Raw genomic sequence first — 24,423 nt, 5'->3', positions numbered from 1 at the left:
GACAGTTACTTAATCTTTAACTTTCCTGGTAGTAACCATTAAAATGAGAAACCTCCCTTCTAGGCCACATTTCCAACCTTGCTTGAAATCCAAGGTCAAATTTTACTTTTGATGTACTGATGGTATTGTCTCAAATCCAATTTACATCTGTTTCTGATTTTAGTGATTGCTTTATTCTTTTCAAAATCATCTTATCCCATCACAGGGTGAAGGAAAGAACATTTAGAAACCAGATGTTGTATTAACCATAACCATTATCCTTTATTGGATCCCAAAGAGGTTTAATCTCTATCCATAAACAGGTGAGGAAGATACAAGCTTTCGGCCCAGCTTTACACTTTAAATGCCTCACTGGGAAGAGGGCAAAGGCTCTGCCATCCATCTGGCATTATTACTCAGGCAGGATCATAATTGTTGTGTTCATCCCTATCAGACCCAAAGCTCCCCTTTTCATAGCAAACATGTTATGATATACCCTTTAATATCCCAAAGTGAAATTCATAGATAATACACAATTTCAACAAAAATCAAAATGATGCCTGAACTGTAATATAAAGTATAATGAAAACAGTTCATAGTAAAATAACATGCATTACAAGATAGAAATGCTAAGGCCCAACTCTATTGGAAAGCATAGGGAAGTGGTCAGCTAATTTACCCCTATGTGGAGAATTATGAATGTGACAGCTACTGATACAGGTGGCAAGTAGAGAGATTCAAATAGTACAATTAGCATTGCTATAAGTGATGTTTTTTCTAGAACAGTGGACAATGCTTGGTAAAGTTCCAAACGAAATAAAGTACCACCTTTATACTGTGGTATATATACCGACTACAGTGGTAGTCAGTACTACCACTGACTGACAGTGGTAGCATTCCTGGAAAATTCAGCTTATATAAAAATCATGCAAAAATACTTTGAGTTTATAAACAAAATTGGAATTATATTCTAGGCTTAGGTAATTATAAGTAGGTTTATCATCTACATGAAGTGTCTGGAGCTCTAACCTCTGCCCAATAAATACCTTATAACACCCCCCCCCCCAGTCATTGTGATTGACAACTGCAAATGTCCCTGCATGTTTCCAAAATGCCATCTAGGGTTAGAACTGTACCCATTGGGAATCCCTAGAGTGGGATAACTAAGGGCTTTTTGAGGGACAGGGATATAGGAACATGGACTCTGTGAGTCCACATTTTTGTCCGTGGAAGCCTTGCTTCAACCACATTCCTTGAGACCACAGTGACTTTGACAAACTGTCAGGAGAACAATAGGTGTAGTGTTGCCAGAGCTCTTGGCAAGATTCTTTATGATCAACTTCTAGTTTTACTTATGCAGAAATGGTTTATTTCTGGACTGTATAAGGGCTTAAGACATACCCTTTCTCACTGAGATTGACTTACCATTGGGTATTACATATGTGATACGAAGGACTATCACGAAATGACATTGCGATGTGAACAGTAGAGGAATGGCAGTAGGTAAGGTTAAAAGCCCAGTTAGATATATTGATTATTGAGCAGAAATTCTAATTTATCTTAATAATACCATATTCAAAAATATTTTATCACTCAAAGTTAGCTATATTTCTGCTTCTAGCATGTATAACCAAATTTGAACAAGAAGGTGACTGTCGGTACCTGGAATTGTCCTTGTGTCTGGATTGAGGCATGAATGGTGAAGTAGTGAAAACACAGGTTTGATGTCTTCAAACCCAGATTGAAGCCTACCCTGCCTGGCTGTGACCTTCAGTACGTTAAATAATGTCTTTGAGCCTCCATTTCTTCATCTGTAAAATAGGGTTCATAGCAGTGCCTGACACATAGGGTTTTCATAAGGACTAATGAGATAACATAGGTGAACCATTTGATATAGTGACTGACCCATGGTAAGTTCTCAGCAAATATTAACCATTGTTGGGGTGGTGGTAATTATCACTCACACCGATCTTACAGGAAGGAAAAATAGCATTTTCAAAAAGAGGCTGTAATGTGGCCTAGATGATCTTAAAGGAAGACAGAATTCCTTAGGGACAGAATTGCTCTTCTGTTTAGGGAAAAACAACTTTCGGCCATATACAATGATAAAAGGTGAGCGGGCCTGCCCCCATCCCCACTACGGGCAAAGCTGTGATGGAGGAAGTAGCAGAATTTTCTTGCCAGTTCTTTCTAAGAGAGAGGATGAAGGGTTGGATAGGAAGTAATTCCTGGGAGAGTATGCAGAAGAGAGGAAGGGAATCTTACTAAGATGAAAGTGATGATTGAGATCTTTCTGCCCTCTTACTTCAACGTCCACAAAACCTTTAGTGAAAAGGCTGTCCCCAGGCTAGCCATGCGCATGCGCAGGCGTGCACGCCCTGCTGTTAGAAGCTTTTGGCCCCGGGAGGTCCGATGCAGAGCACAAACAGAACGAGGAGATTAGTCCTCTTGTTGGGCCTAGGGAGAACCATGGATACTTTGAGTGAGTGAAGTTGGGCGTGATGGTGAGCCCCACGTGGGAAAATGATACAGGAAACTTTAGTAATATTATTAGTTCCTTAAAATCAAGTACAAAATCTCATGAGCCTTTTTTACATTTAGGTAGCTTTCCAAATAACTCATGGACGGTTTAAGAAAAGGGAAATAGAATGAGATGCTTTCAAATAACAAGAGGGAAATCACTAATCTTTCCACTTTGTGCTTCCACAAATGCTACTGTGAGTTTGATATTCACAGTATCTATTCAGTAAAGAATTAGAAAGATTTATTGAAACAGAAATTCAGTGTTGAGAGATCACATTCTTATACCATTTCTCGATATTGGGAGTGTATTAAATGCTACTTGTATATTATGTACCCTACGTGATAGAAAACCTTTTCCCAAACGCTTTGTCATGGATTATAACTCACTGTTGGGTTATGGTAAGTGGGGATGGGTTACTTAAACCTGCTTTATTGTTAATGCATCTCCTGTACAATTCATACATCTCTTACATAGTTTTTCCAAGTTCTTTGAAACATTTATTTTTAAATATAATCTGTAAATTCTATAAGATATCTCCATTCTGGTGTATGATTAGTTTTATTTTCTGGGTAAGTTTTCATGTTTATTTGTTGCAATGACCTTAATTAATAAAAATGCTACATGACAATAGAATTCTTAAGGAATGACACATTACACCAACATTGTCCAAAAGAACTAATTAATCAAACATGATTAATTTTAATGTAATTACTAAAGAAAGATATATCATTTTATTATGACGCTCTAGCCATACATTTTCAAAATATGCTTATTAAACAGTAAATGTCAGATAATGATTCAGTTAGTTACATTTTTAGAAGTCGTTAGGATTGATATTCCTCTGCCATAAATGAATTGAATAATAATTTCAAATACAATCAGAGTTAATTTAATAAAAAATATGCTTTTGAACTAAGACAGATAAAATCAATGACCAATGATTATTTTCTGGTTTCAAAGTAGCAGGGAAGATTAATTCAGTGTCTGTAAGTTTATTTATCACACTTGGCCTAAATGTGATAAAAACAAATGAAGCAAAACACATGATGTAATCCCAGTTTTCACACTTCATTAGCTCTCTCAGCAAAAAAGAGATCTGACATAGTATTTGGGACCTTTGTATAAACTGAATACAAGCTACATGATGTTTGAAAGTTTTTGATATTTGAATAGACATTTTAATAATACACAGACACAGATAAGAGATGTGAGTAGGTGGCTTGAGGTTTCAGAGTCCCTCCTGCAGTGTGTTTAGCAGCAGGTACAAGATAAATATCCAAACAAAATCAGATTAAGGGATTAACAGTAGTGACCTTGCTATGGGTAGGTGAGTGGGGCCAATGGGTGGTTTGGAAGGGATTTTCGAGTTCTTTTTTCATTTTTCCTACTTTTACATCAGTGCATTTTGGGCAAAAGAAAATGAGTAATGTTTAATTTTTAGATACAGTAGGGCTGGACAATTAAAAAAGGAATATTCTAAGGATTGTGAAGGTCATTTGGAAGGTGACAGGTGATTCAGCAGGGGTTAAATGGGAGAAACTATCTCTATCTTAACTTACATTTCAATTGGGCAGTAACATTTGAACTTTTGTGTTCTCTTTTTAAGTTGTTTTTTCTTGAAAGACCTTATCAATGACAGCTGAAGAATGGGGAGAAATGGTGACCGTGTTTAAGATCAATGTGGCATCATAAATTAAGAAGGAACATGTGAAATGTATGCTTTAAAGAGGCCCCTTTCATTCTAGGGTTTCAGCTTGGTCAGCCCTCTACAAAATTTTGAGGCAGATACTAAATGAACAAGGACTAAGAGGAAAAAAGACAGTTTCAAAAACTCCCTGGGCCTCTGTCTCATCTGTGAGAGGTTTCCTACAAAAAGTATTGTTCCAGATAGGATTTGGTTATTTAAATTTGTATCTTTATCCTGTACCATACGCACTTAAAGCTCAGACAGTCTTCTCATCTCCTTTTTTTTTTTTAAATAGAAATCACACAAAAAAGGTATCTATGTATCAGTTTCTAATACCTAACAGGAAAGTCTTTTAGAATATTAACATAGCAATAAGCAAATATGTACTATAGGATTAAACACTAGCATTGAAAACAAACAAACAAACCAAAAACAAAGAATCAACAAAATTTTCCTCTTGTTTTAGCCCCTTCAGATTCTGGACTTTATGAGCATTGCAGGAGAGGGGCATAAAGAATCGCGCTTAGTTTATTTTAAAATTTCAAAATAAATGATGCCATAATGATGCATAAATCAGATTTATCTTTTGAAAACATTGATGGGAAAGCCCAGGTGATTTGAGTGGGAATGCTCTTTCTTATGAAGAGAACCACATAGGATCTGTCTCTAATAAATTAGTACAATCTTTTAAGATTAAAAATAGCAAAAACGTTTTAAATAGTCTGATTATAGCTTCAACAAGTCAAACATACATTTCTATCTAGCCTATAGTTTTAAAGAGTCTATGTGGGTTTAACTTATCATCCCTCATTCCAATATAAAAAAAGAAGAAAAAGAACAAGTCATTTTTGAACATTAAGATATTCATAAAGACTGTATAAAGTAAAAAACAAAACAAAACAAAAACAAAAAAATCTTCACAGATTGTTAGCCATCTCTTTCAACGGTTTCTCATAAATTCTTCTCTTTCCTTATCAGTAGATAACCCCCATCTCAGAAGGAAATACTTGCCAACACTTCCCAATGAGATCAGTGATTGCTTTTTATGAGAGCTACTGCTCTTTGAGATGTTTAGGTGAAGGGAGAATATCTTCTATAAACCAGTAAACTCCAAAGAATTACTCAAGGGGGATGTGGCAGAAGCTATTTTTAGAAGGTGAATCTATGCATTTTTCTTTTTGTTTTTATTTTCTCCACTTGCTGAATATCTGTTTTAGAGCAGAGAGCGCGCGCACACACATGCACACACACGCGCACACATGCGCACACACACAATCAATGAGTAACTTAATCATCTTTTCAGTTCTGCCATTTGCCTATAAGGTCTTTTTTTTTTTTCTTTCCCATTTATACTCCATGCTTTTGAATCAAGGTGTTCATATTGGATAATATATTGCTAATTTTATTGAGTTTGAGAGCCAACAAAATAATGGAGCCTTCTAACTTAAAAAAATTTCCTTCTTCTGCCCTTGCACCCCCAAACTCACAATTTGGTGAACAGTACACTACTTGTGAGTGATATAAAGTTGAAAGGTGGTGGTGACTAGACCTAATGCTATTTTCTTAAGCCATCTATCTAAAGAATTGTTTTTTTCATACTTTAAAAAAATATGTCTATGCTTTCTTTTTTTTTCTTTTTTCTTTTTTTTTTTTAAGTCAAGTACTTTCTTAAAGAAACAATAGCACCACATTGGCATAGCTGGCCAAACAATAAATGGGAAAGCAAAATGTGCTACATCTTCCATTTTAAGCATTCTCCCAAGTGCATAAACTAATAACAGAAACCCTGAAGTCATAGTGCATGAGATGGTTTCATCTACACAAACACTGACATTCCGAGGAGGGGAAGGATTCTCAAGGGAGGCCAGGCTTTTTTTTTTTTTTTTTTTTTTTTTTAAGATTTTTCAAGGAAGTGATTTCTTCTCAGTATTCCATTGGACTCTTAGGATGAGTGTGTGTGTGCACGTGTCTGTGTGTGTGTGTGTGTGTGTGTGTGTGTGTGTGTGTGTAGGGTGGGTATTGGGAGAGTTTTTCTTTATCTCTAGAAGAGTGGATTCTGATGGAAAGATGCTTTAACTTTTTCAGTGGAGCTTCCTCATCTTAAAATGTTCGAATAATACAATTATACTATTTGGGGAAGTGGGAATGGAAATTTGACCTAGGTATTCAGTGTTGTCAATTAAACTGGAAATCAACCCATAAATTAAAAGCTCATTCTTACCAGTATTTATAGCTCTTTCATAAACGTCTTGATATTGCCTCATCTCAAAATTCTAAAGCAAAGCTTATAGAGTTTTGAGTTGTAAGATTTTATGTGCTTCCTTCTGTCAGTACCAGGTCGTTCTGCTGTAGCATATAGTGATCAGCTGACTTCTGGAGTTGACAGCAATTTGTCTTCTAGTTTTAAATCATTTGAAAATAAGATAGTGGGTTAGTATAATTAGTTAATTTTTAATTAGCTAATTTATGATACAGTTGGAAAGGACTATGTACTAGAAAAAGTTAAGAAGGGTAATATGACTTCACATATGTAAGCTTTCCTCACTGGGGTATTTTTTGCTGTGAACGGAATTATTAAGTGAATGAAATAAGTCATAGACACTCTTAGAGTTACCGTATTCAACTATGTCTGGAAACTTACAGGTCTGCAGAAGGTTGCATGTAAAGCGTTGTTTATAGTAATTTTAAAAGGTACACACTAGGAATAAGAAATAAAAATCAGAGTGCCATTTTGGGAAAATGGGTCTAGCATCTCATTCCATAGAACCCATATGTCTAGAAGACAGATGAAGGGCAAAATTACCTATGGTTTCTTTTACATCTGTCCACAGTGATCAGAACATAGCTCTGCATGCCAGGGGTGCTAAATTCAAATAACACTGTGGACTAAGGTTAAAATACTAGTTGGCTGACCAGAGGTGTCCATTAAATAGGCTTTCTTTTTGCATATGTTCGGAGATCCAGGAAATCTTGTTTTTTTCTGGCCTCTGAACCTTGAGGTGAACCAGTGGGATGAAGACTAAAGATGTTATTTTTGTTTTGCATGTACACTCTCCAAGAATAAAAGGGATATAGTTTGCATGGAATAATCAAGCCTGGTTGCTTTTCACCAAAAAGTTCTAAGGCAGATAAAAAGATCTGAATGATGGATGATTCATTGTTTTAATAAGAAAATCTTGATATGTAGACAGGAAATATTTTCTAGGTCAGCATGGACCTGTCCTCATCATTGGATTTTCTTGATACCAGTTTTCAGTTGAATGGATAAGACACATCCACAGAGGACTAGAGGCCACTCTTCTAAGCAGACATGAGGGAAAATTTCTAGCTGTGAAGGAAATGTTTGTCTTTCAACTAGCAATTCTAGTCAAGCATACTTTAACCAAAAATATATGTATATATCAGTATCTCCAAGGATAAGAACAAAATTCATTAAAGAAAGTAAATTTGTGACATTTTATTAGTTATTATTTCAATATTTGAAATCTTGGGACTCTTTTTAGATTACTTGAAAAGTGGAAAGAACTGTTTTTCAAAATGAATAGAGTATCATTTATAATATTAAAAGAAGTATTATTAGGTTATTAGTAACTTCCCGGCAGAGTCAGTAAGTGCTAGCAAATGGAATAATCATCCTTTCGCTGATAGAAATCTTTGTTTTTCTCCTTTTTTCTTTTCCTCTCTTTTCACTTTGTATTCATAAATCCAAATGCAGAATTCAAAATCAAATTGCAGATCAAATATTTCTAGGTTATTTTGAAAAGTGTTTTAAAAGAGATTGAGCTGTTAGCTTTTAACAACTAGTTAGTTGGATAGTTAGTTGGATAGCTTCACTGACAAGAACTGGCATGTCAGGAGCATTCAGCTTATCAATTTTCTAGCTATGCTGTGAATGAGTTGTTCATAGAATTCCTTGCATCCCAGCAACTCAAGGGCTCTGATCTTGACGCCCTCATAGCAACTCAGGATAAAAATCTGGAGCTTTATCTTTTTAATCCTCATACCACCCCTGTGAGGTAGGTAGATGACATATTGCCCCCATTTTGCAGATGAGGAAACTGAGGCACAGAGAGGTGAAGTGACTTGCCCAAGGTCACAGAGTGGTGAGTCCGTGACAGAGTCGGCAGATGTTTGTTTCTTCAGCGAGAATAAGAAACCAGGACTGTTAAAATTCCTAGCCTTCTGCTTCTTCTACTCCTCTCTGGACTCGCCAATCAAATTTGCATCAGTGGACTTTGTGTCTTATTTCTTCTGGAAGGCGTAATTGGGGAACTTTTCTTTCCCAAATGGTTAAATTTTGAGTACCCTTCCCCTCTGTGTCACCTTTGGCTCCAGGCTTCCTCTTTTAATTTGCTTTCACCTTTTACCGTTTTGGCCAGACTCTTTCATATAACAAACTACAAAATAGCACCATTGTACTAAAAAAACAGAGTTTTACATACTGTTTGATACATCCTGTATTATTGACATGCTAAATTTACATAGTGCTTTATATGGAAAAAATAAAAAGAGAGAAGTACTGATTAGGTCGCACACTCACTCATCATTTGAAGGAACCATTCAGAGTTTGAGACTTTCTATGCTTAAAACATATGCCTAAAATGATTGGCCTCAAAGTTGCAACTACTTGCAATTTTTTTTAGCAAGATGTGGAAATAATAAAGCTTTGTGTCTAAAATAAATGCATCCAACTTATGTTTGGTACAAATGCCACAGATGGAATCTCGTGGGTTAAAAATTGGTGTTCTATTTGACTGCTTGCTGCTGCTATTGAGGAGGCCAAATTTGGCAAATAAAAAGGTGATGAAGGGGGGAGGGGGATAGACGAACAAGATTACCAGACACTGTAAAACAAACAGCCTGTGTTGCGTAGAAAGAAGTGCAAATAAAAAAATTAATAAACCACTTAGATAAGGCTGCTGAATGAATGTCTCTAGCAGCCAAGATTCAGAGACAAATGTAGTGCAACTGGATCTATATAACACCCATGCATTTGTGGCTCTTGAGAGGCAGGGACTAAGATCTCTATATATATTTTCTCTATAGAACATTATTGATAAAGGATCAACAGCAATCTACCAACTCCAGGACCATTTTGCAAGGTGCAAAGCTTTTAACAATCACTCCTAAAGACATTGTTGGAATGTTTACTTGCGTATTTCATTGGGGGGAATGCCCATCTTTTGAAATGTTATCAAACTTATTTTTTTGGTAGGTCTTCTGGTGTTTAACAGGTAATTCGTGCAGAGCAAAGGATCCTGCCAGTGGCATGTCATTCTTCACTCTTCAGGAAGGTCTTCCTACATTCTGTAGTTCTTGCTTCCTGCACTCCCTCTACTTGTGTTCTTCAAATGTACTTCCTACAAATAAGGGAGAAAAAGTGACATTACTTTGATGAAGTTTTTTGTATCCTACCTATCTATTTCTAACATTGGGTCTCAACCTTTCATATCTATGCCTCACCACTCAATTTAACAGACAGCTTGGGCCAAGTTTTTCTGAGAAAGACATATAGGTAGATGGGCCTGTAGTTTTTAGTTTAGCCAAACCTCACTCAGGCTTCTCTTTATCCTTGATGGCATGGGAACCACAGATTGCTTTATAATTACACAAAAATGTGTTTTTATTCATCAGCTACTATCACAGATTCCTTGACAGGAAGGAGAGCCTTTAAAATTCTGTCTTCTGGACTGGAACATCTTTTCCTAGTGAGAAAAAAAATCACATTTTGGGACCATCCTCTGTTGTTTTATTGCATTTTGTTCTGTTTTAGTTTTTGTAAAAAGGAGCTATTTCTTTTTCATTTTTTCTTTATCTCCTTTGGAGAGAGGCAGAGCTTTAGAAGATTGGGAATTTTTGTAGTTGATTTAGAATCTATAAAGTCACAGACATTCTAAGCTGTGCTCAAATCCAGCTCTTCCATTTTCTAGCTATGTGAACTTGTGCAAGTGACAATCTCTTGTGTCTCAATTTCATCCATAAACTAGGATAATAATAGTTTCTACATTGTAGGATTAAGGATTAAAGAATTAGAACATAAAAACACTTATAATAGGCCTGGCACATGGTAAGCACTATGTAAGTATTACCAATTGTTATTTACTCTTATTATTATTATTTCATCTTTATTGGAAAGTAACCATTCTTGGATTAAAAATTCTGGATTCCTTGCTTTGGTGCTACCATTCACCTATCAACAAGCAATTCTGTTATCCAAGGAATATTGAGTTTTGCTTAGAAGCCCTATGACAGTAGGGAGTTGTCTCTGTTCACTGTTACAGCCCCATGTCTAGAGCAGTGCCCAGAACATTTCAGGTGCTCCATAAATAGCTATAGAATGAATTGAATGAATGAATGAATATAATGGACCTCTGATAATGTGAAGAATCAAGTCATTATACTTTTTCTGTAATTATTATTTTATCCTTGAATATACTTAAATAGCAACATTAATTTAGACAAATAAGATGTAACATAAAATCTGGGAGGAAATAACATTTGCATGCATAAACATCAGGTGCTGCTTGTCTTGATTTCACTTCTAGTCAGGAGGCCCTTAGAGAAGGATGTAGTAGATAATTATTGGTACAGAGCGAGGTTCAAGGATTCAGTGTCCTTTTTCCTGGGAACATTTTCCATCCAGACCAAAACCAAGAATTCTCACCATGGTGACTGGAATCTCCAAATTCTTCCTTCTGGCTAAGGAAATGATCAATCACCCAATCGTTGTTAGAAGTTTAGAGATCAGTGTAAGGGACCTTGGAGATCACTTAGCCCCGAGAACTGGAGAGGGTAAGAAGGTGGGGCAGTATCAACTACCAGTCCCTGGAAGTTGTACCTGTTGACGAAGACCCGTAGGGATTTGATAATTTTTCTTACACATGTTTTTCAGCTCTACCTGGAACATTAGAGTTATCACCAAGACCTTTATAAAAGCAAGTTAGCACTTTGTGAGTTGACGGTCAAAATATCTTGTACCTACTGAATAGAAGGAAGATCATTGTGTAAAGATGTTTAGTAAAATATCTAGCTCAGTGGCCACTGAAAAAAACTTTGTGGGGAGAAATTGGGCACTTGTATAGGATAGCTTGAAATGCTGTGGGGAGAAATTGGGCACTTGTATAGCTTGAAATGCTGTCATTTAACATCCTGCCACTTTCCCCCCAAATATCGTACAACTTCTACGCATTTGTTGCTCCGCTGTTAAGCTAACAGTAAAGTTTGTATTCCTTCCTAATCTTACCTTTTAATCTGCTTCCTTAAAGGAGTTCTCCAGAAAATGGAAGAAAGACATATGGGGCTACAGAGTAGAGACACTGTTGTCCCAAACTCCTTGAAACATTCCTGTTCAGTTCTCAGTAGACCCTGCTGATTTTATATGGCTCATCAAAACCCCACAATCGCTATTATTAAGGACACTATCAGTCTACCAAACTAGTAACCAAATTTACCAACAGGTCTAAAAATACCCTAACTTGGGTTTTACCTCTTTTTCTGTTTAAGAGGCATGCCAGCTTAGAAAAAGGAGATTTTTAAGAATCTGGATAAAGCCCCAACTAGGAAAATGCTCCAGAATGAGATGGTAACAAGTAAAAAGAAAGCACATGAGGTATTTAATCTCCAGTCTTCCTCTCAAGCCAAATTAATCTCAGATTTCCAGAAGAAAAAATTCAGGTATCTTCTGTGCTTCCCTCTTCAAATTCATGAGGGCTGTAGCAAAAAGGATTGGGGTTAGCTTGGCCAACCATATAGATCTTATTCTTCTCCCCAACAGAGAGATTCTTTTTCCCTCAAAGCAGAAGTGTAAAGTGCAAAGTCTGAGTGGAGGGATCTTCTGGCCTATTTCTTCTGGGTCTGTTTCGGCATCGCAGCAAAGTCTTGGGCAGAAACTCACTCACTTGTTAAAGCTGACACTGCTCCAGGCAGCATGGTTCCCATGCACACAGGCGTACGGTGGAGGCCATTCAAAACCAGCTGGGATGTCGTCTGGTTTGCATTGGCTCTCTTCCCGGGCTCTCACATGTGACTTCTTTGTTGCAGACAATGACAGTGACAAAACAAAGGCACTCAGGGATTTAGTCTCAGTTGCATCTGTTGCTTTGCTCATTGTCTTAATTTAATGACGCGGGCCACCTGACAATGGGTGGCAAGTGGAGGCATGTCAGAAGCAGCCGTCGGGGCTGGCGCCCACCTTCAACGCACTTCTTGAAGGGGTTAGGAAACTGTCCCACATTCAGCCAAGCAAAAACGTTTCACTTCAACAGCTTGTCCAAGACAAACAAACCAGCTGAAACTGTTTCTAGTATGTAACTAGACAGATTTTTGAAAGGAAAACAGTAGTGAGTAAATACTGTTTCCTATTGACACCAGGGAAGGTAAGATTATTTACAAAAAAAATGCTGGTCCTTTAGCTCACTGGGGTTGGTTGAGGAAATATACCCTCTGAAGGAAGGGTTAACCAACTCACGAGGAAATAGGTTTGATAGGGGTTAATTTGTGATATACTTTATTACACAGTGTGTACCGTACACAGGTATTTAGGAAGCTGGAAAATGCCCTGAAGGGGTCATTCATATTCCTCCTTATCTCTTAGCACATCCTAGCTCTTGGTTTTTTCCAAAGGAAAGCTATCCGCAAACTTTTGGATTAAGATTGCTGAGAGCTAATGACAATGACAATACTAGTAATCTTGATTAAAATTTGCACACACTTTACAGTTTACACAGTAGTCAGTGAACCCTCCCAACAACCTTGTGAGATGATGTTGTTTGCATCTGTCTCATTCACAATCTGAGGTTCCCTAAGATTTAATGACTTGCTTGAGGTCCCATAGGAACAAATCAATAGACCTAGATCTAATAGTAAAATAATTTATTATTTTAATAAAAGGATAACAATTCTATCACTTGAACATTTGTATGTTCTGGACACTGTGTTATAAGGTTCTAATTGTATACATTCTCTTATTTAATTCTCATAGTTCTCTTGGAGATGGGTACTAGTGCCTTGCCCATTTTACCTTTATGGAATATGAAGCTTATAAAAGCTAAACAACTTTCCTAGTTTCTTACAGTGAAGATGTGACCACGGTTGGAATTTGTATCAGTCCCTTCTGATTCTGGAGCTCACCAGTTAGCCACTCTGCCATACTGCCTCTCTAAGAGGTAAGACAATATCTAGTGCCTCAAAATCCAATTCCGATAACTGATAATGTCATGAGCTGCCCATGATCCCAAATGGTGGTAGATGCTGGTTTGGAGGGTAAGGCAAGACTCTAGGGAAGTGGATGCCCTCCCTTATCACATGTGAGCTGACTCCTGTTTTTATGGTTAGTGATAGAGGTCTAGTAGCACAGCATTCATTTAACAAAAGCTAACCCTGCAGATGTTATAAGCCCTTATTTTCTCCCTGCCTATCTTTATGAGATTTTGCCCAAGAGACAGAATCTAAAAGAAGGATAATAATAGGCCCTTTACATTTTAGGGAGGGAGCAGTGATGTTTTCAGTAGACTCTGTTTCCATCTCCACCCACTGCAAACAAGTTAGGTATTGTATGACATAAAGTCTAAGAAAAGACTGGCACCGTATAAAAAAGGCTAGGCAAATACCATCCATCATGGAATGTTAGCAGCCTACTGCACAGCATAAAGTTCTAACTGAGCATTGACCTTCTCCTTAACAGGGCAAAATGGAAAAAAGAAAGAGCAGTGTATGATTGAAGAGATGGCCCAGATGTCAGCTCTTTACCTGTTGAAAAGGATGTGCTCTAGCTATTTTTCTGGCTTGGTCTGGAGACACGTGGAATTGTAGAGGATGATTTAGATGTCTCAACATCAACTTTGATGTCTTGTTATTTTGGGGGATTACAAGTTCAAATTCCAGGAGAGTGAGGTCAGTCTTTCATCTCTGGGAGCCAAGCAGAGTGAGTGTCATGCAATCAACTCAGTGCTTTGGGATGTGACTTTTAAAACCAAAGGACAAAGTGCACTTTTCAAGAGATGTATGCTCCTGGTGGAGTAACTGCCTCTTTAACAAAGTGAGAGATGTATAGTCTGGGCACAGTGTTGGTCTGCTCAGCCTCTTATTTACTTATTTTTTCTGGAAAGACCTCATCCTATCTTTTATGCGGTTATAGTGGGAATGCACATTTTTTCCAATATGATTGTCTCCTCTGGCCATAGTGGATGGGCCTGGCATGCCCCTCCCATAGCTCAAGAAGAGTATGGTGGGGAAACCAAGGCAGACCCAATTTCTGGGAAACACAAGATTCTTTTATTGGCCAGCTTTGGCTCCAGGGCTCCTCAGTGGCTTTGCTGAACTTTGCTTAGACTGTTCAGCAGTCTAGGATGCTTCCACCCAACTGTCTCTCTTCCTCTGCTTCACTGGGGTCAGACTTGCATTGCATTCTGATGGCTTGTTCAGGCTTCCCTGATCCTCTCCTATTGCTTTTCACACGGGCATTTCCCCTAATGAAATCCTTGCTCCTTTAACCTAGTCTCATTTATGTTTCTCGGAGGTCCTGGACTTACATACCTAAGCTCCCAGCTCCCAGCACAGAATTGTGTGACCTTTGACAATCACTACATTCTTCTCTCCTTCTGTTTCCTGTTTTGTAAAATGAAAGGGTGGGGTAAGAGCACCCACCTCATAATGTTATGATTGCATGTGATCACCCTTACACATTTACCAGAGTTGTATGCAAGAGAGCCTACTGTTTCAAGGGCCCTTGGTTTAGATCTATTTTGTGAACTTGATGGCAACACAAGTCTGTTCTGGCTTCTGTGCTGTCAGAATACACTCTGGGTCTACCTTTGTTAGAGCATTGATGTGCTGTGGCATAAATTATGTAAGTGTTCACTTCCCCACTAACAAGTAAGCTCCTTGAGGGCAGGTAGCATTGTTCCTGCACCTCTGTCTCCTCCCTGGATGCATGTTGCTTTGAGCAAAGTGGCAAACCAGGAAATGCTTGTTAAATTGATTTAAATCTCCTGCAGGAGTGGTGGGATAGAGTTCAGGTCATAGCAAGCCTTGCATGGCTTCCTACTTCCTGCTGTGCACAGAGCCCACTCCGGTCTCAGAACTTACAACTGGCGGGTTGCAGTACAGTAATATATCAGTGAAGAAATGCAGAAGAGAGAGCACAATGCATGATTAAAACGCTAGAGTCTGTCTTGAGTTTGGATTCTGGTCTGACCACTTGTTAGGGCAAGATCTTGGCAAGACATTTAGCTGCCCTTAGCCCAAGTTTTCTAATCTGTGCAATGCGGGTAATTACAGCATTTACCTCACAGGCTAACACTGAAGATTGAATGAGGTGATTCGTGATAGTGCTTACCACAGAGCATATGCCTAATAAATAACAGCTATTATTATTGCCTTTTAAAAAATAGTTACTGTTGTCAAAGCACGCCCCATGCTTGGGTGCTGCCCTTTCTCTGGCTGGTGAAAGAGTAGTTATTTACTGGGTGCCCAGGGCTCCCTTGAGTGCTGGGATAGCAGATGTATAGCTCTTTTTTCTAGTGACTGGTACATCCCTAGGAATCCCCAGGTTTAGGGAGTGTATTTATCCCATAATTATTCACAGATTATCCTGTCTTGGCAACTTTCTTATTTTTCAAGGGACACCACCTGACTCTGTTTCAAGTATTTCTATCTGTGATGTAAGAAATCACTACCAGCAGAAACTAACACACCATTGTAAAGCAATTATACTCCAATAAAGATGTTTAAAAAATAATAATAATAAATGCAATTCCAAGCGTATAACTTACTCAAAAAAAAAAAAGAAAGAAATAGCTACCAAAATGGTTTAAAAGCCTGAAAAAGAAAAAAAAAAAAAAGAAGAAACAAAAGGGAGGGACTTCCCTGGTGGCGCAGTGGTTAAGAATCTGTCCCAATGCAGGGGACGTGGGTTTGAGCCCTGGTCCGGGAAGATCCCACATGCCACAGAGAAACTAAGCCCGTGTGCCACAACTACTGAGCCTGCACTCTAGAGCCCACGAACCACAACTACTGAGCCCGCGTGCCACAACTACGGAAGCCCACACACCTAGTGCCCTTGCTCCGCAACAAGAGAAGCCACCGCAGTGAGACGCCCACGCACTGCAACAAAGAGTAGCTCCCGCTCACCACAACTAGAGAAAGCCCGCCCGCAGCAACAAAGACCCAATGCAGCCAAAAAAAAAAAAAAAAAAAAAAAAGGAAAGGGAAAAAAAAAGCTGAAGGGTATTTTCCCTTGCTGGCAATAGTTATTTATGTTGCCTTTAATAGTCTTGAAGGATGTTGTAAAATACTTCAGGGCTGCTTAGACTGTTGATTATATGGGCAGCCTGTTTAGTTAGCTGTTTGTGTTTGTTTTACATTTTTAAATTAAGAAAAAAAACTTTAAGCACAGTATCTTTCCCAGGGGGAGTTGATTTTGGAATTGCTGAAAGGTTCAAATGTTGTGGTATTTAAAAAAGTGGAACACCAGATTCTAGCAATTTCACTGATATGTACTAAAGATTCAGCACATTTTTACCTAAAAACTGGATTTGATTATTCTTTTTCTCTTAAGCCTCCAAAATGGCATTGTTTCATCTGACATACAACATATGCTGGAGTACTTAAACTCATGTATGTGGTAATTTATATTATAATATTCTGGGGAGATGCAAGGCTCAGGGTTGTTACCTTTTAGTGTCATTTCAACGCAATAGTGATGAGTTCAGAGGATTAGTAGGAAAGGGTGTTGCCCTCTTCCACTCATTCTTTGTGTGTGTGACAAATCTGGGCAGAACATTCAAATACTGTGTTCTGAATTTTCCTCCTCACTGAATTGAGAGAAATTTTGCAAGTTTGGAAGGCTCTTCTGAACTTTTAGGATGAACAAAATAACACAATGACAAGTTAAAGTGATTTGCATCTGTTTGAGGTTGATGGGAGCCTTCAGCATATAAGAGTAAACATGCATGGTGCCAGCCAGTGCTTTTCCAAGACAGAAAATGGTGCAAGAATAATTCATGCGTGTATACAGTTTTAAAAAAATCAGAATCATTGCATTGTGCCAAAAGTACTTTTACTTCCATACAAGCGTTTTTTGAAGAAGGAAACAAATATCATTATTGACAGAGACAAACCGGAGCCATCCAATCGTGGCCTTGGTCAACCAATACTGACAAAATAATGCTATATATTTATTGATTCCTTTATACTTTTCATTTTTTCTAGTCCTCCAGTGCCTCATGAATGATTCAAGCTTGCCACACTCATACCATGACATAAATATCACATGTTCCCAAGTCTACAATCGTCAACTGATTAGGAATCTTTACCAAACCCTCAACCTGCCATGGTCTTACTTGTAATCATTTAGAATTTTTGTCTTTCCATAATTGTTACCTACAGCTGTGAAAATAGTGCATCATATTTTCATGGATGGCGGAGCTGGTTGGTCTTTGATTACATGACCTCTTGGAGCTGTCCAGACAGAAAGCTCCACGTGAATGTTTATATATTTTACACAGAATTTTGTAAGAATTTTGGCATGTGAATCCCAGTGTGCACGCACGCACGCACACACACACACACACACACGCACAGAGAAAAAGCAAAAAAGAGAAAATAATCTCCTTCCCTTCAAAAGTATTTGCTGTAGTTAACTACAGATTGTAAATTACCACAAGGGTATTTAGAATTAAAATTAGTTGGATGGACTTTTAGCATTCTTATTTCTATCAAACCTCTACTTTTTCAAAAGAGTTAGTTTTCTGACCAATGGGTCTTAAAACTGTAACCACATTAGTGAATAAAATATAGATGGAAATTTTGGAAAATGTTTTCTAGCTCTTGTTACTTATCTAGCAATGGCCCATTGAGCTATGATTGAGTTCCTAGTGCGGTGAGAAGTTTCTTCTCTCTAGAAGTACCAGACATGGACTCATAGACCCGTTGTCCCACATCTCTCATAATTTCCATGCTGTTCTCAATTTCCATTTCTCTCTACTTGAGTTTAAATGTGAGTATATATTTCTAAACCATCTCTTTTGGTTGCTAGATAAAAATGAGGTAGCACTAAGGCTGTTAAAGGAGTCCCATTAAAGAAGGAGTCCCAAATAGATGGGTATCAGGGAAAGGTACTCAGATTTCAGTTAGGCCTCTGAGGATGGAGAAGCTGATTTTGACCTTGCAGGTCTGGAAGTTTAGTGGCCACTGAAGAACCTTTGCTAACCTTGCCTGTTCCTTCTTTAAAAGTGAACTTATCTTGCCTAGGTCAATACATATTGTCACTGATTTTCCAAGGATTCAGTAGCTGGGCTTTTAATCACTGAGGAATTCTATAGTGGATATTTCAAACCTCATAAACGGCATTCTGCTTCCTCTAAAATGATTTACCTTTTCCTTGCTACCAAAGGCTTCCACTTTAACTCCAGACTATCAACTTTGCCCTTGGATTAAAAGTCAGCTCCTTGTTTTCTAGTAAATATTGCCAAAAGCCCTATTCCCTTCACATAGGCAAGCAAAGACAATAGACCTCATCCTCCCCCATGGATGCAAGTGGACTTGAGAAATTGCAAAGTTTACTTAAGAAAACATTGTTTCCTGTTGGTGATCGTGGGAGGGAGACAGGAGATGGAGGAGAGAGTAGGGGAGGGGCTCTTCGGGAGCTCATTTCTTTTCCACCCTTACATCCTAAGAGCACGCACATTACAAGCTATATGAGGTTTTGTTTGTTTTCAAGAGATGTTTGAAAGAAGATCAAATGTTTGTGAGAGGCACCGGATCGGCAGCCCTAGAAACTGAAATGTCCCGGAAGCTGTGTGAGCCCGGAAATATCCCACATTTTTATTTATTTTGGCAATTTTACTTTAAACTAGTAAGAGCTGGAGTTCATGCTACAATTAAATTTTCCTCAGGCACCATGAAATGAAAACACATATTACATTTGATTTTAGCTGGTTGAGAAAAATAGTGGTTTTCTGAAAGTTCATTCTATGACCTCAAAATAAAAGTTAACAGTTCTTCACGTGGGACAGCCGAGCTTCCACCGAAGCTGGAATAATTCACAGAACTGGGGTTCTCTGGGTTGGAAGGATTCTTAGGTCATCGAGTTCTCTTTTCCTATCATATGCTCGAAACACACTACCATGTCACTAGAAAGTGTTGGTAAGCTTGAGCTTGAAGTTTTTGTTAATAGGAGCCTCGCTCCTACTTGAGGAGACCTATTTCTTTTTCAGATGGCTCTAATTTTAAGAACTAAGTAACATAATATCAACTAAAAATTTAATAGTGCTTACTATGTGCCAGGCACCATTTTAAACACTATAATATATATTTGTATGCACACACACACACAATCTCAATAAATCCTCACAACTCTATGAGGTAGATTCAATGATTACTCCCATTTGGCAGACGAGGAAACTGAGGCACAGGTAAATTACATGATTCTCCCAAGGCCATCCAGCTATTAAGTGAAATAGCCAGAATTTGAACCCAGGCAGTCTGGTTCTAGATTCTGTACTCTTAACCACTATGTTTTATTGTCTCTCCAATCTTTATAATTCTCCTTCCTGCCTTGTACAGAGGTTTGCACATCATAGGTACTAAATAAAAATATTTTCAATAATTTAAGGATCATGATTCCTTACATATTCCTGATAGTTTTACACACAATCATCAATTTGCCCTAAAAGAAACATTTGAAACAGTGGGCTTTTAAATGGTGATTAATACTCTGCTCACTTCAAGAAAGCATTGAGGGGACGAATAGGAACGTAACATTCACTATAAAGTACTCAACCAGTTGCCACCTTTAGCAGTAGGTTCTTGAATGATTTCAATTTTGGCTAGAGTAGGAAATTCCAAATATGCAAGACTTGTGCAAGCACAATTCCTCTGCCTTCCCTTTTTTACGCTGCACTTGCCTCACTGTCTTATGCAAGGACAAAAAGAATTATTTCATCTCAGCAGTGCTACTTACTTTTATGGTCTATGTCTCTAATACTATTCCCCTCCCTATATCACTCACATGTCCATCCATCCTTTCATCCATCATTATATGCCATGTATCACTAGGAGCTTAGTACTGATTCTAGAAGGGGTAAGATGGAAAGACAACAATAGATTCTTCCTGTTTACTTAATTCATATTATTGAGAAATCACATGTAGGCATTCAATGTGACTGCTTTAGAGTTGATAAAACCCATTGTAAAAAGAAGTGGGTTTTAACTAATAGTCTGGTAGTTAAGCATTCTTTAACTAGAAAGTTCTATTCCTTTTTTTTCTTTTAAAGTCTTTGCCTTACATTTTCTTGAATGAAGTTCATCATTGGGTATAACTATAGTTTATCCAAAGCCCTGTGTTATAACTGACATTGATTCAGTCATCAAGGAAAAAGGGAAGGGATAATCTTCTAAGAAATCTTTCCATAGGACATGAACTGTTAATTCTTCTACCAAACTGTGGTCCCTTGAAAAGCCATCGCTGTTTGTGGGGTTACTCTCAGGTGGTAGAAACAGTAGGTATTGGCTTATGCCTGAGGCTGGTTCCAAAGCATGTATGTATCAGAAGGAGAACTGGGCATCTCCTGAATAAGGTGGCTGGCCAGATGGGCTCAGGCAGCAGCCTGGCTTTTGTCTGTTCTAATAAGCCAGGACCTACTTTGCAACCATAACAGCAGTGTCTTGGCTCCCATGTGGCGCTTTGACATGCTTGTGATCAGACCTTTTCCTCCTTCCTGGCTTGAGCCTTGGGCATCTCCATATATTATATATCCTGGGTTTTCAGTGACCCATGGAGGAAGGATGATCCTGAAGTAGAAAGCATGGCTGGGGCATGAAGGACAGGTAGAATGAATGTTCCTTTATACCATGACATCTTCAAAGTAGGCTACTTCGATGAAATGCTTCACTTCTTGGTTGTCATCCTCTTACTCCAAGTGTCATCATTTGCTTGGCTGAGCACTTCTCTCTTGTACCCTCTCTCACCTCTTATAATTCACAATTTGCATGATCTTGAGGCTTTTTGCTTTATTATCTATGAAGACCCTAACCCTACTGTTTAAATCAAGGAAGCTGAAGGAGAAAATCTCTAAGACTCAAATTCTGTGATTCTACTTGACTTTTCTTTACCCTCAGGAAAATCTACTGCTCTTACTCTCTTTCATCCCCTTCCTTCTGATGGAAAATATTAAATTAGTAGCGGGCTTCATGTGGCCATTTCCACCCTATCTTTTCCTTTTGGAATTCTTTCTTAGTCCCTGTTGATTGTATGCTGTTCTCTGTTGGCCAGAGGAGGGTGGCTTAGAACCCAAGCCTGTCTTTACCCATTTCTGGATCTCAGTATCCTTATCTTCAAAATGAAGGGATTGAAGCACATGATTTTTGCAGCTCTAACATAACATGGCCCTAGTATTTCCATGGAGCAGAAACTCATAGGACTTCAAGTCTAAAAATCTAGATTTGTGTGTGTGTGTGTGTGTGTGTGTGTGTGTGTGTGTGCATGCATGAGAGAGAGGGTGGGGGGAGGGAGAGAATTTTATAGGTGATGGAATCACAAGGCAGTAGTCAAACATCAGAAGTCTTTGGTTTGGGGCTGAATTGTGTCCCCCACCAAATTCATATGTTGAAGTCCTAACCCCCAGTACCTCAGAATGTGATTGTATTTGGAGATAGGGTCTTTACACAGATATTTAAGTGAAAATAAGGTCATTATGATGGGTCCTACTCCAATATAACTGGTGTCCTTATGAGAAGAGGAAATCTGGGTACAGAGATTTGTATAGAGGGAAGATGATGTGCAAACACAGAGAAAAGAAGGCCAATTCCAAACCAAGGAAAGAGACTAGAAACAGATCCTTCCCTCCCAGGTCCCTGGAGGAACTGACCCTGACAACACCTTGATATTGGACTTCCAGCCTCCAGAAATGTGTGAAAATGTCTGTGGCACTTTATTATGGCAGCCCTATCACACTAATACATCTTTTATGTCTGATTCCAAAGTGCACACAGAAAAGTTCAGTGACCTCCTCTCATAGGTAAGCTCTCAGGCCTCATGGGCCTTTAGGCAAATACTGGGTGCCCTTTGGCCCGAGCTTGACTAAGAAATGCAGCCTCCAATGACACTGTAGGAAAGGAAATCTGGGAACTTTTATGACACAATTCACTCTTGCTGAGAATTTGGGGCTAATATTTAACTCTGGATATATATTGACATGGAAATTCTTGTAAAATTCACACAAAATTTTAAAATGCATATAAAAGCCTTGATTTTTATTTTAATTATTTTACTTGTTTTTTTGGTGGGGAGGGGAATTGTTTTATTTGCCTCTTTCATAATTTTTGTTTTTTCATTCTTGCCACTGTCTTTCTTTGCACTTTCTTGGACATGACATTTTCCTTTTCCATTTCTCCACATTTATTAGTTTCTCCACATTTCTCCGTTTCTCCTCCTTCTGTCACATGAGCTCTCTAGCTCCAGCGGGCCTACTTTTCTTCATTTCCTCTATAGCATCTCCCACTTGCTTCTCGCTGTCTGCTTTTCTCTCATCCTCCTTGCCTCTGTCTTAGTCCTTCTCTCCTCCGTTTTCCTTTCTTGCCTGTGTTCAGTTTCTAGCTCCAGTCTCCCTCCTCTGCTCTTTCTTCTTTCCTTTCATCTGCTTGCTGACTTGCTTCCGTCCCCTCCTTCTGTTCCCCTCCTGGATGTTTCTTTGGCCCACCTTTCCTTCTCCTCTGAGACTTCTTTTTCTTGTTGGTGGATGGGGGCTGATACTGTAAACATCACAAAAATAATTGCATTGAGAACAGGTGGTCCCCTTGGTGTCCCGGGAGACAGAGCCTTTGAGTCAGCCCAGAATGCCTGGGCTCCATAGATGCAGAAGACATCATTGGTGCTGGAGAGGTGTCTGGACCTCAGTCACTAGACCTGATATTCCAGAACTTTGAGACTCATCTCTGACACCACCCACCCCCTCCCCAACTAGAAACTGAGAGGCACTGTGTCACCTGGAAAGAGAAAGAATTAACCTGCCTTCATCCCCTCAAGCACACCTTCCAGCCACATTCACCTAAACGTTATTTCTGTGGCACTTGTTCCTGACTCATCCTCTGGCTACTGTGTTCTCTGTGAACCAGGTTGTGCCTAGTCCCTTTGCATCACTCAAGGTGGCTCCCTGGGGTCGCATCTCTGCTAAGCCCCCTGTTCCAGCCTCAGCTGCAAATTAGGACCAGGAAGCAGCAAAGGTGTTATTATGTACTTCCAGGTCTCTCATCTTGTGCCTTCTGTCTGATACCAAAGTTTTGACTCCAAAGATTAAAACCTCAAGTTGTTTTCTTTTTTTGTCAACAGAGTCCCCAAGGAGACCTGAGAGCTTTTTACTTTCCTTATTCATCCTTCCTCATTTTCTTCACCTTCTCTTTAGTTCTCATTCTTTCTACTTAAATCACTAAAATGTAGTCACGTATATTCATTTGTTCACTTGTTCATTCACTCATTCAACAAAAATGTATTAAGTTATCAATGTGCATCAGATGATTTATGTACTTTTGATGGCATAGATAGTACCTCTAAGGCTTGTTTAAAGTCTAGCTCTTAGTAAGAGACACCTGCAGATTTTGATCATTAGAAATTTTTTGGTGTTCTTAGAGCCAAACAGAAGTTTCTATTTGTTTTTATGTTCTTTCTATTTTGTTTTTATTTTCTTTTATGTTTGCCACTGGATGTGAATTTCTATTAGTTCCCATTTTAGAGTGTTTTTTTTTTCTTTGCACCTTTGCAAAATACCAGGACTTGAAAGGTCACATACTTTATTCATGCAGTTATGACAGAAGTTAACACTTGTCCAACAGTTACTTTGTGCAGGCATGTGAAAAGCATTGCATGCACATTAACGACCTGATGAGGTAGATAGTACCGTTATCCCAACTTTACTGATGAAACTAGGGCTTGAGAGGTTACATTATTTCGCCAAGGGCTCTCCACTGGTGATTGGCGAACCTAGGATGTCAGTTTTGTCTGATACCAAAGCCCAAGTTTAATCACTCTTCTCCACTGTCTTCTGATGATCAGATGGTCCAGAGCAGTGGAAGGGAGAGTTTACAATGTGGAATAATGTAAGGGATGGACCTCTCAGTTGAGAATGGAGCTTTTTTGACCTGTGAGCCAGGAGACTACGGGACCTAGTTACTGTTTGGCTCACCCACATGGATAGGATACAGATCTTGCAGGGGTGGCCATCCCCCCTCAGGTTGGCTT

At 38.7% G+C, this 24,423-nt stretch overlaps 1 protein-coding gene across 3 annotated transcripts in view; it reads right to left on the bottom strand.

Moving 5' to 3' along the window:
* Positions 1–4,451: 4,451 nt before the first annotated feature.
* IGF1 (insulin like growth factor 1) overlaps positions 4,452–24,423 on the bottom strand; it is a 74,300-nt gene continuing 54,328 nt past the window's right edge. The window contains exons 4-5 of one of the 3 annotated variants that reach the window (XM_070046472.1): positions 22,889–22,940; positions 4,452–9,550 (exon numbers count right to left, since the gene is read on the bottom strand). In XM_070046472.1, coding sequence (XP_069902573.1) covers positions 9,525–9,550; positions 22,889–22,940 — 78 coding nt within the window. In that variant the 3' untranslated portion in view covers positions 4,452–9,524. Of the gene's footprint in view, positions 9,551–22,479; positions 22,941–24,423 lie in introns of those variants that run through there. The other 2 variants (XM_030856238.3, XM_030856237.3) reach the window with 2 other exon arrangements.

Source organism: Globicephala melas, chromosome 10 (genome assembly GCF_963455315.2).
Source record: "Globicephala melas chromosome 10, mGloMel1.2, whole genome shotgun sequence".
In the NCBI taxonomy this organism is placed as follows: Eukaryota; Metazoa; Chordata; class Mammalia; order Artiodactyla; family Delphinidae; genus Globicephala; species Globicephala melas.
This window is presented reverse-complemented; position numbering and strand designations above follow the sequence as displayed.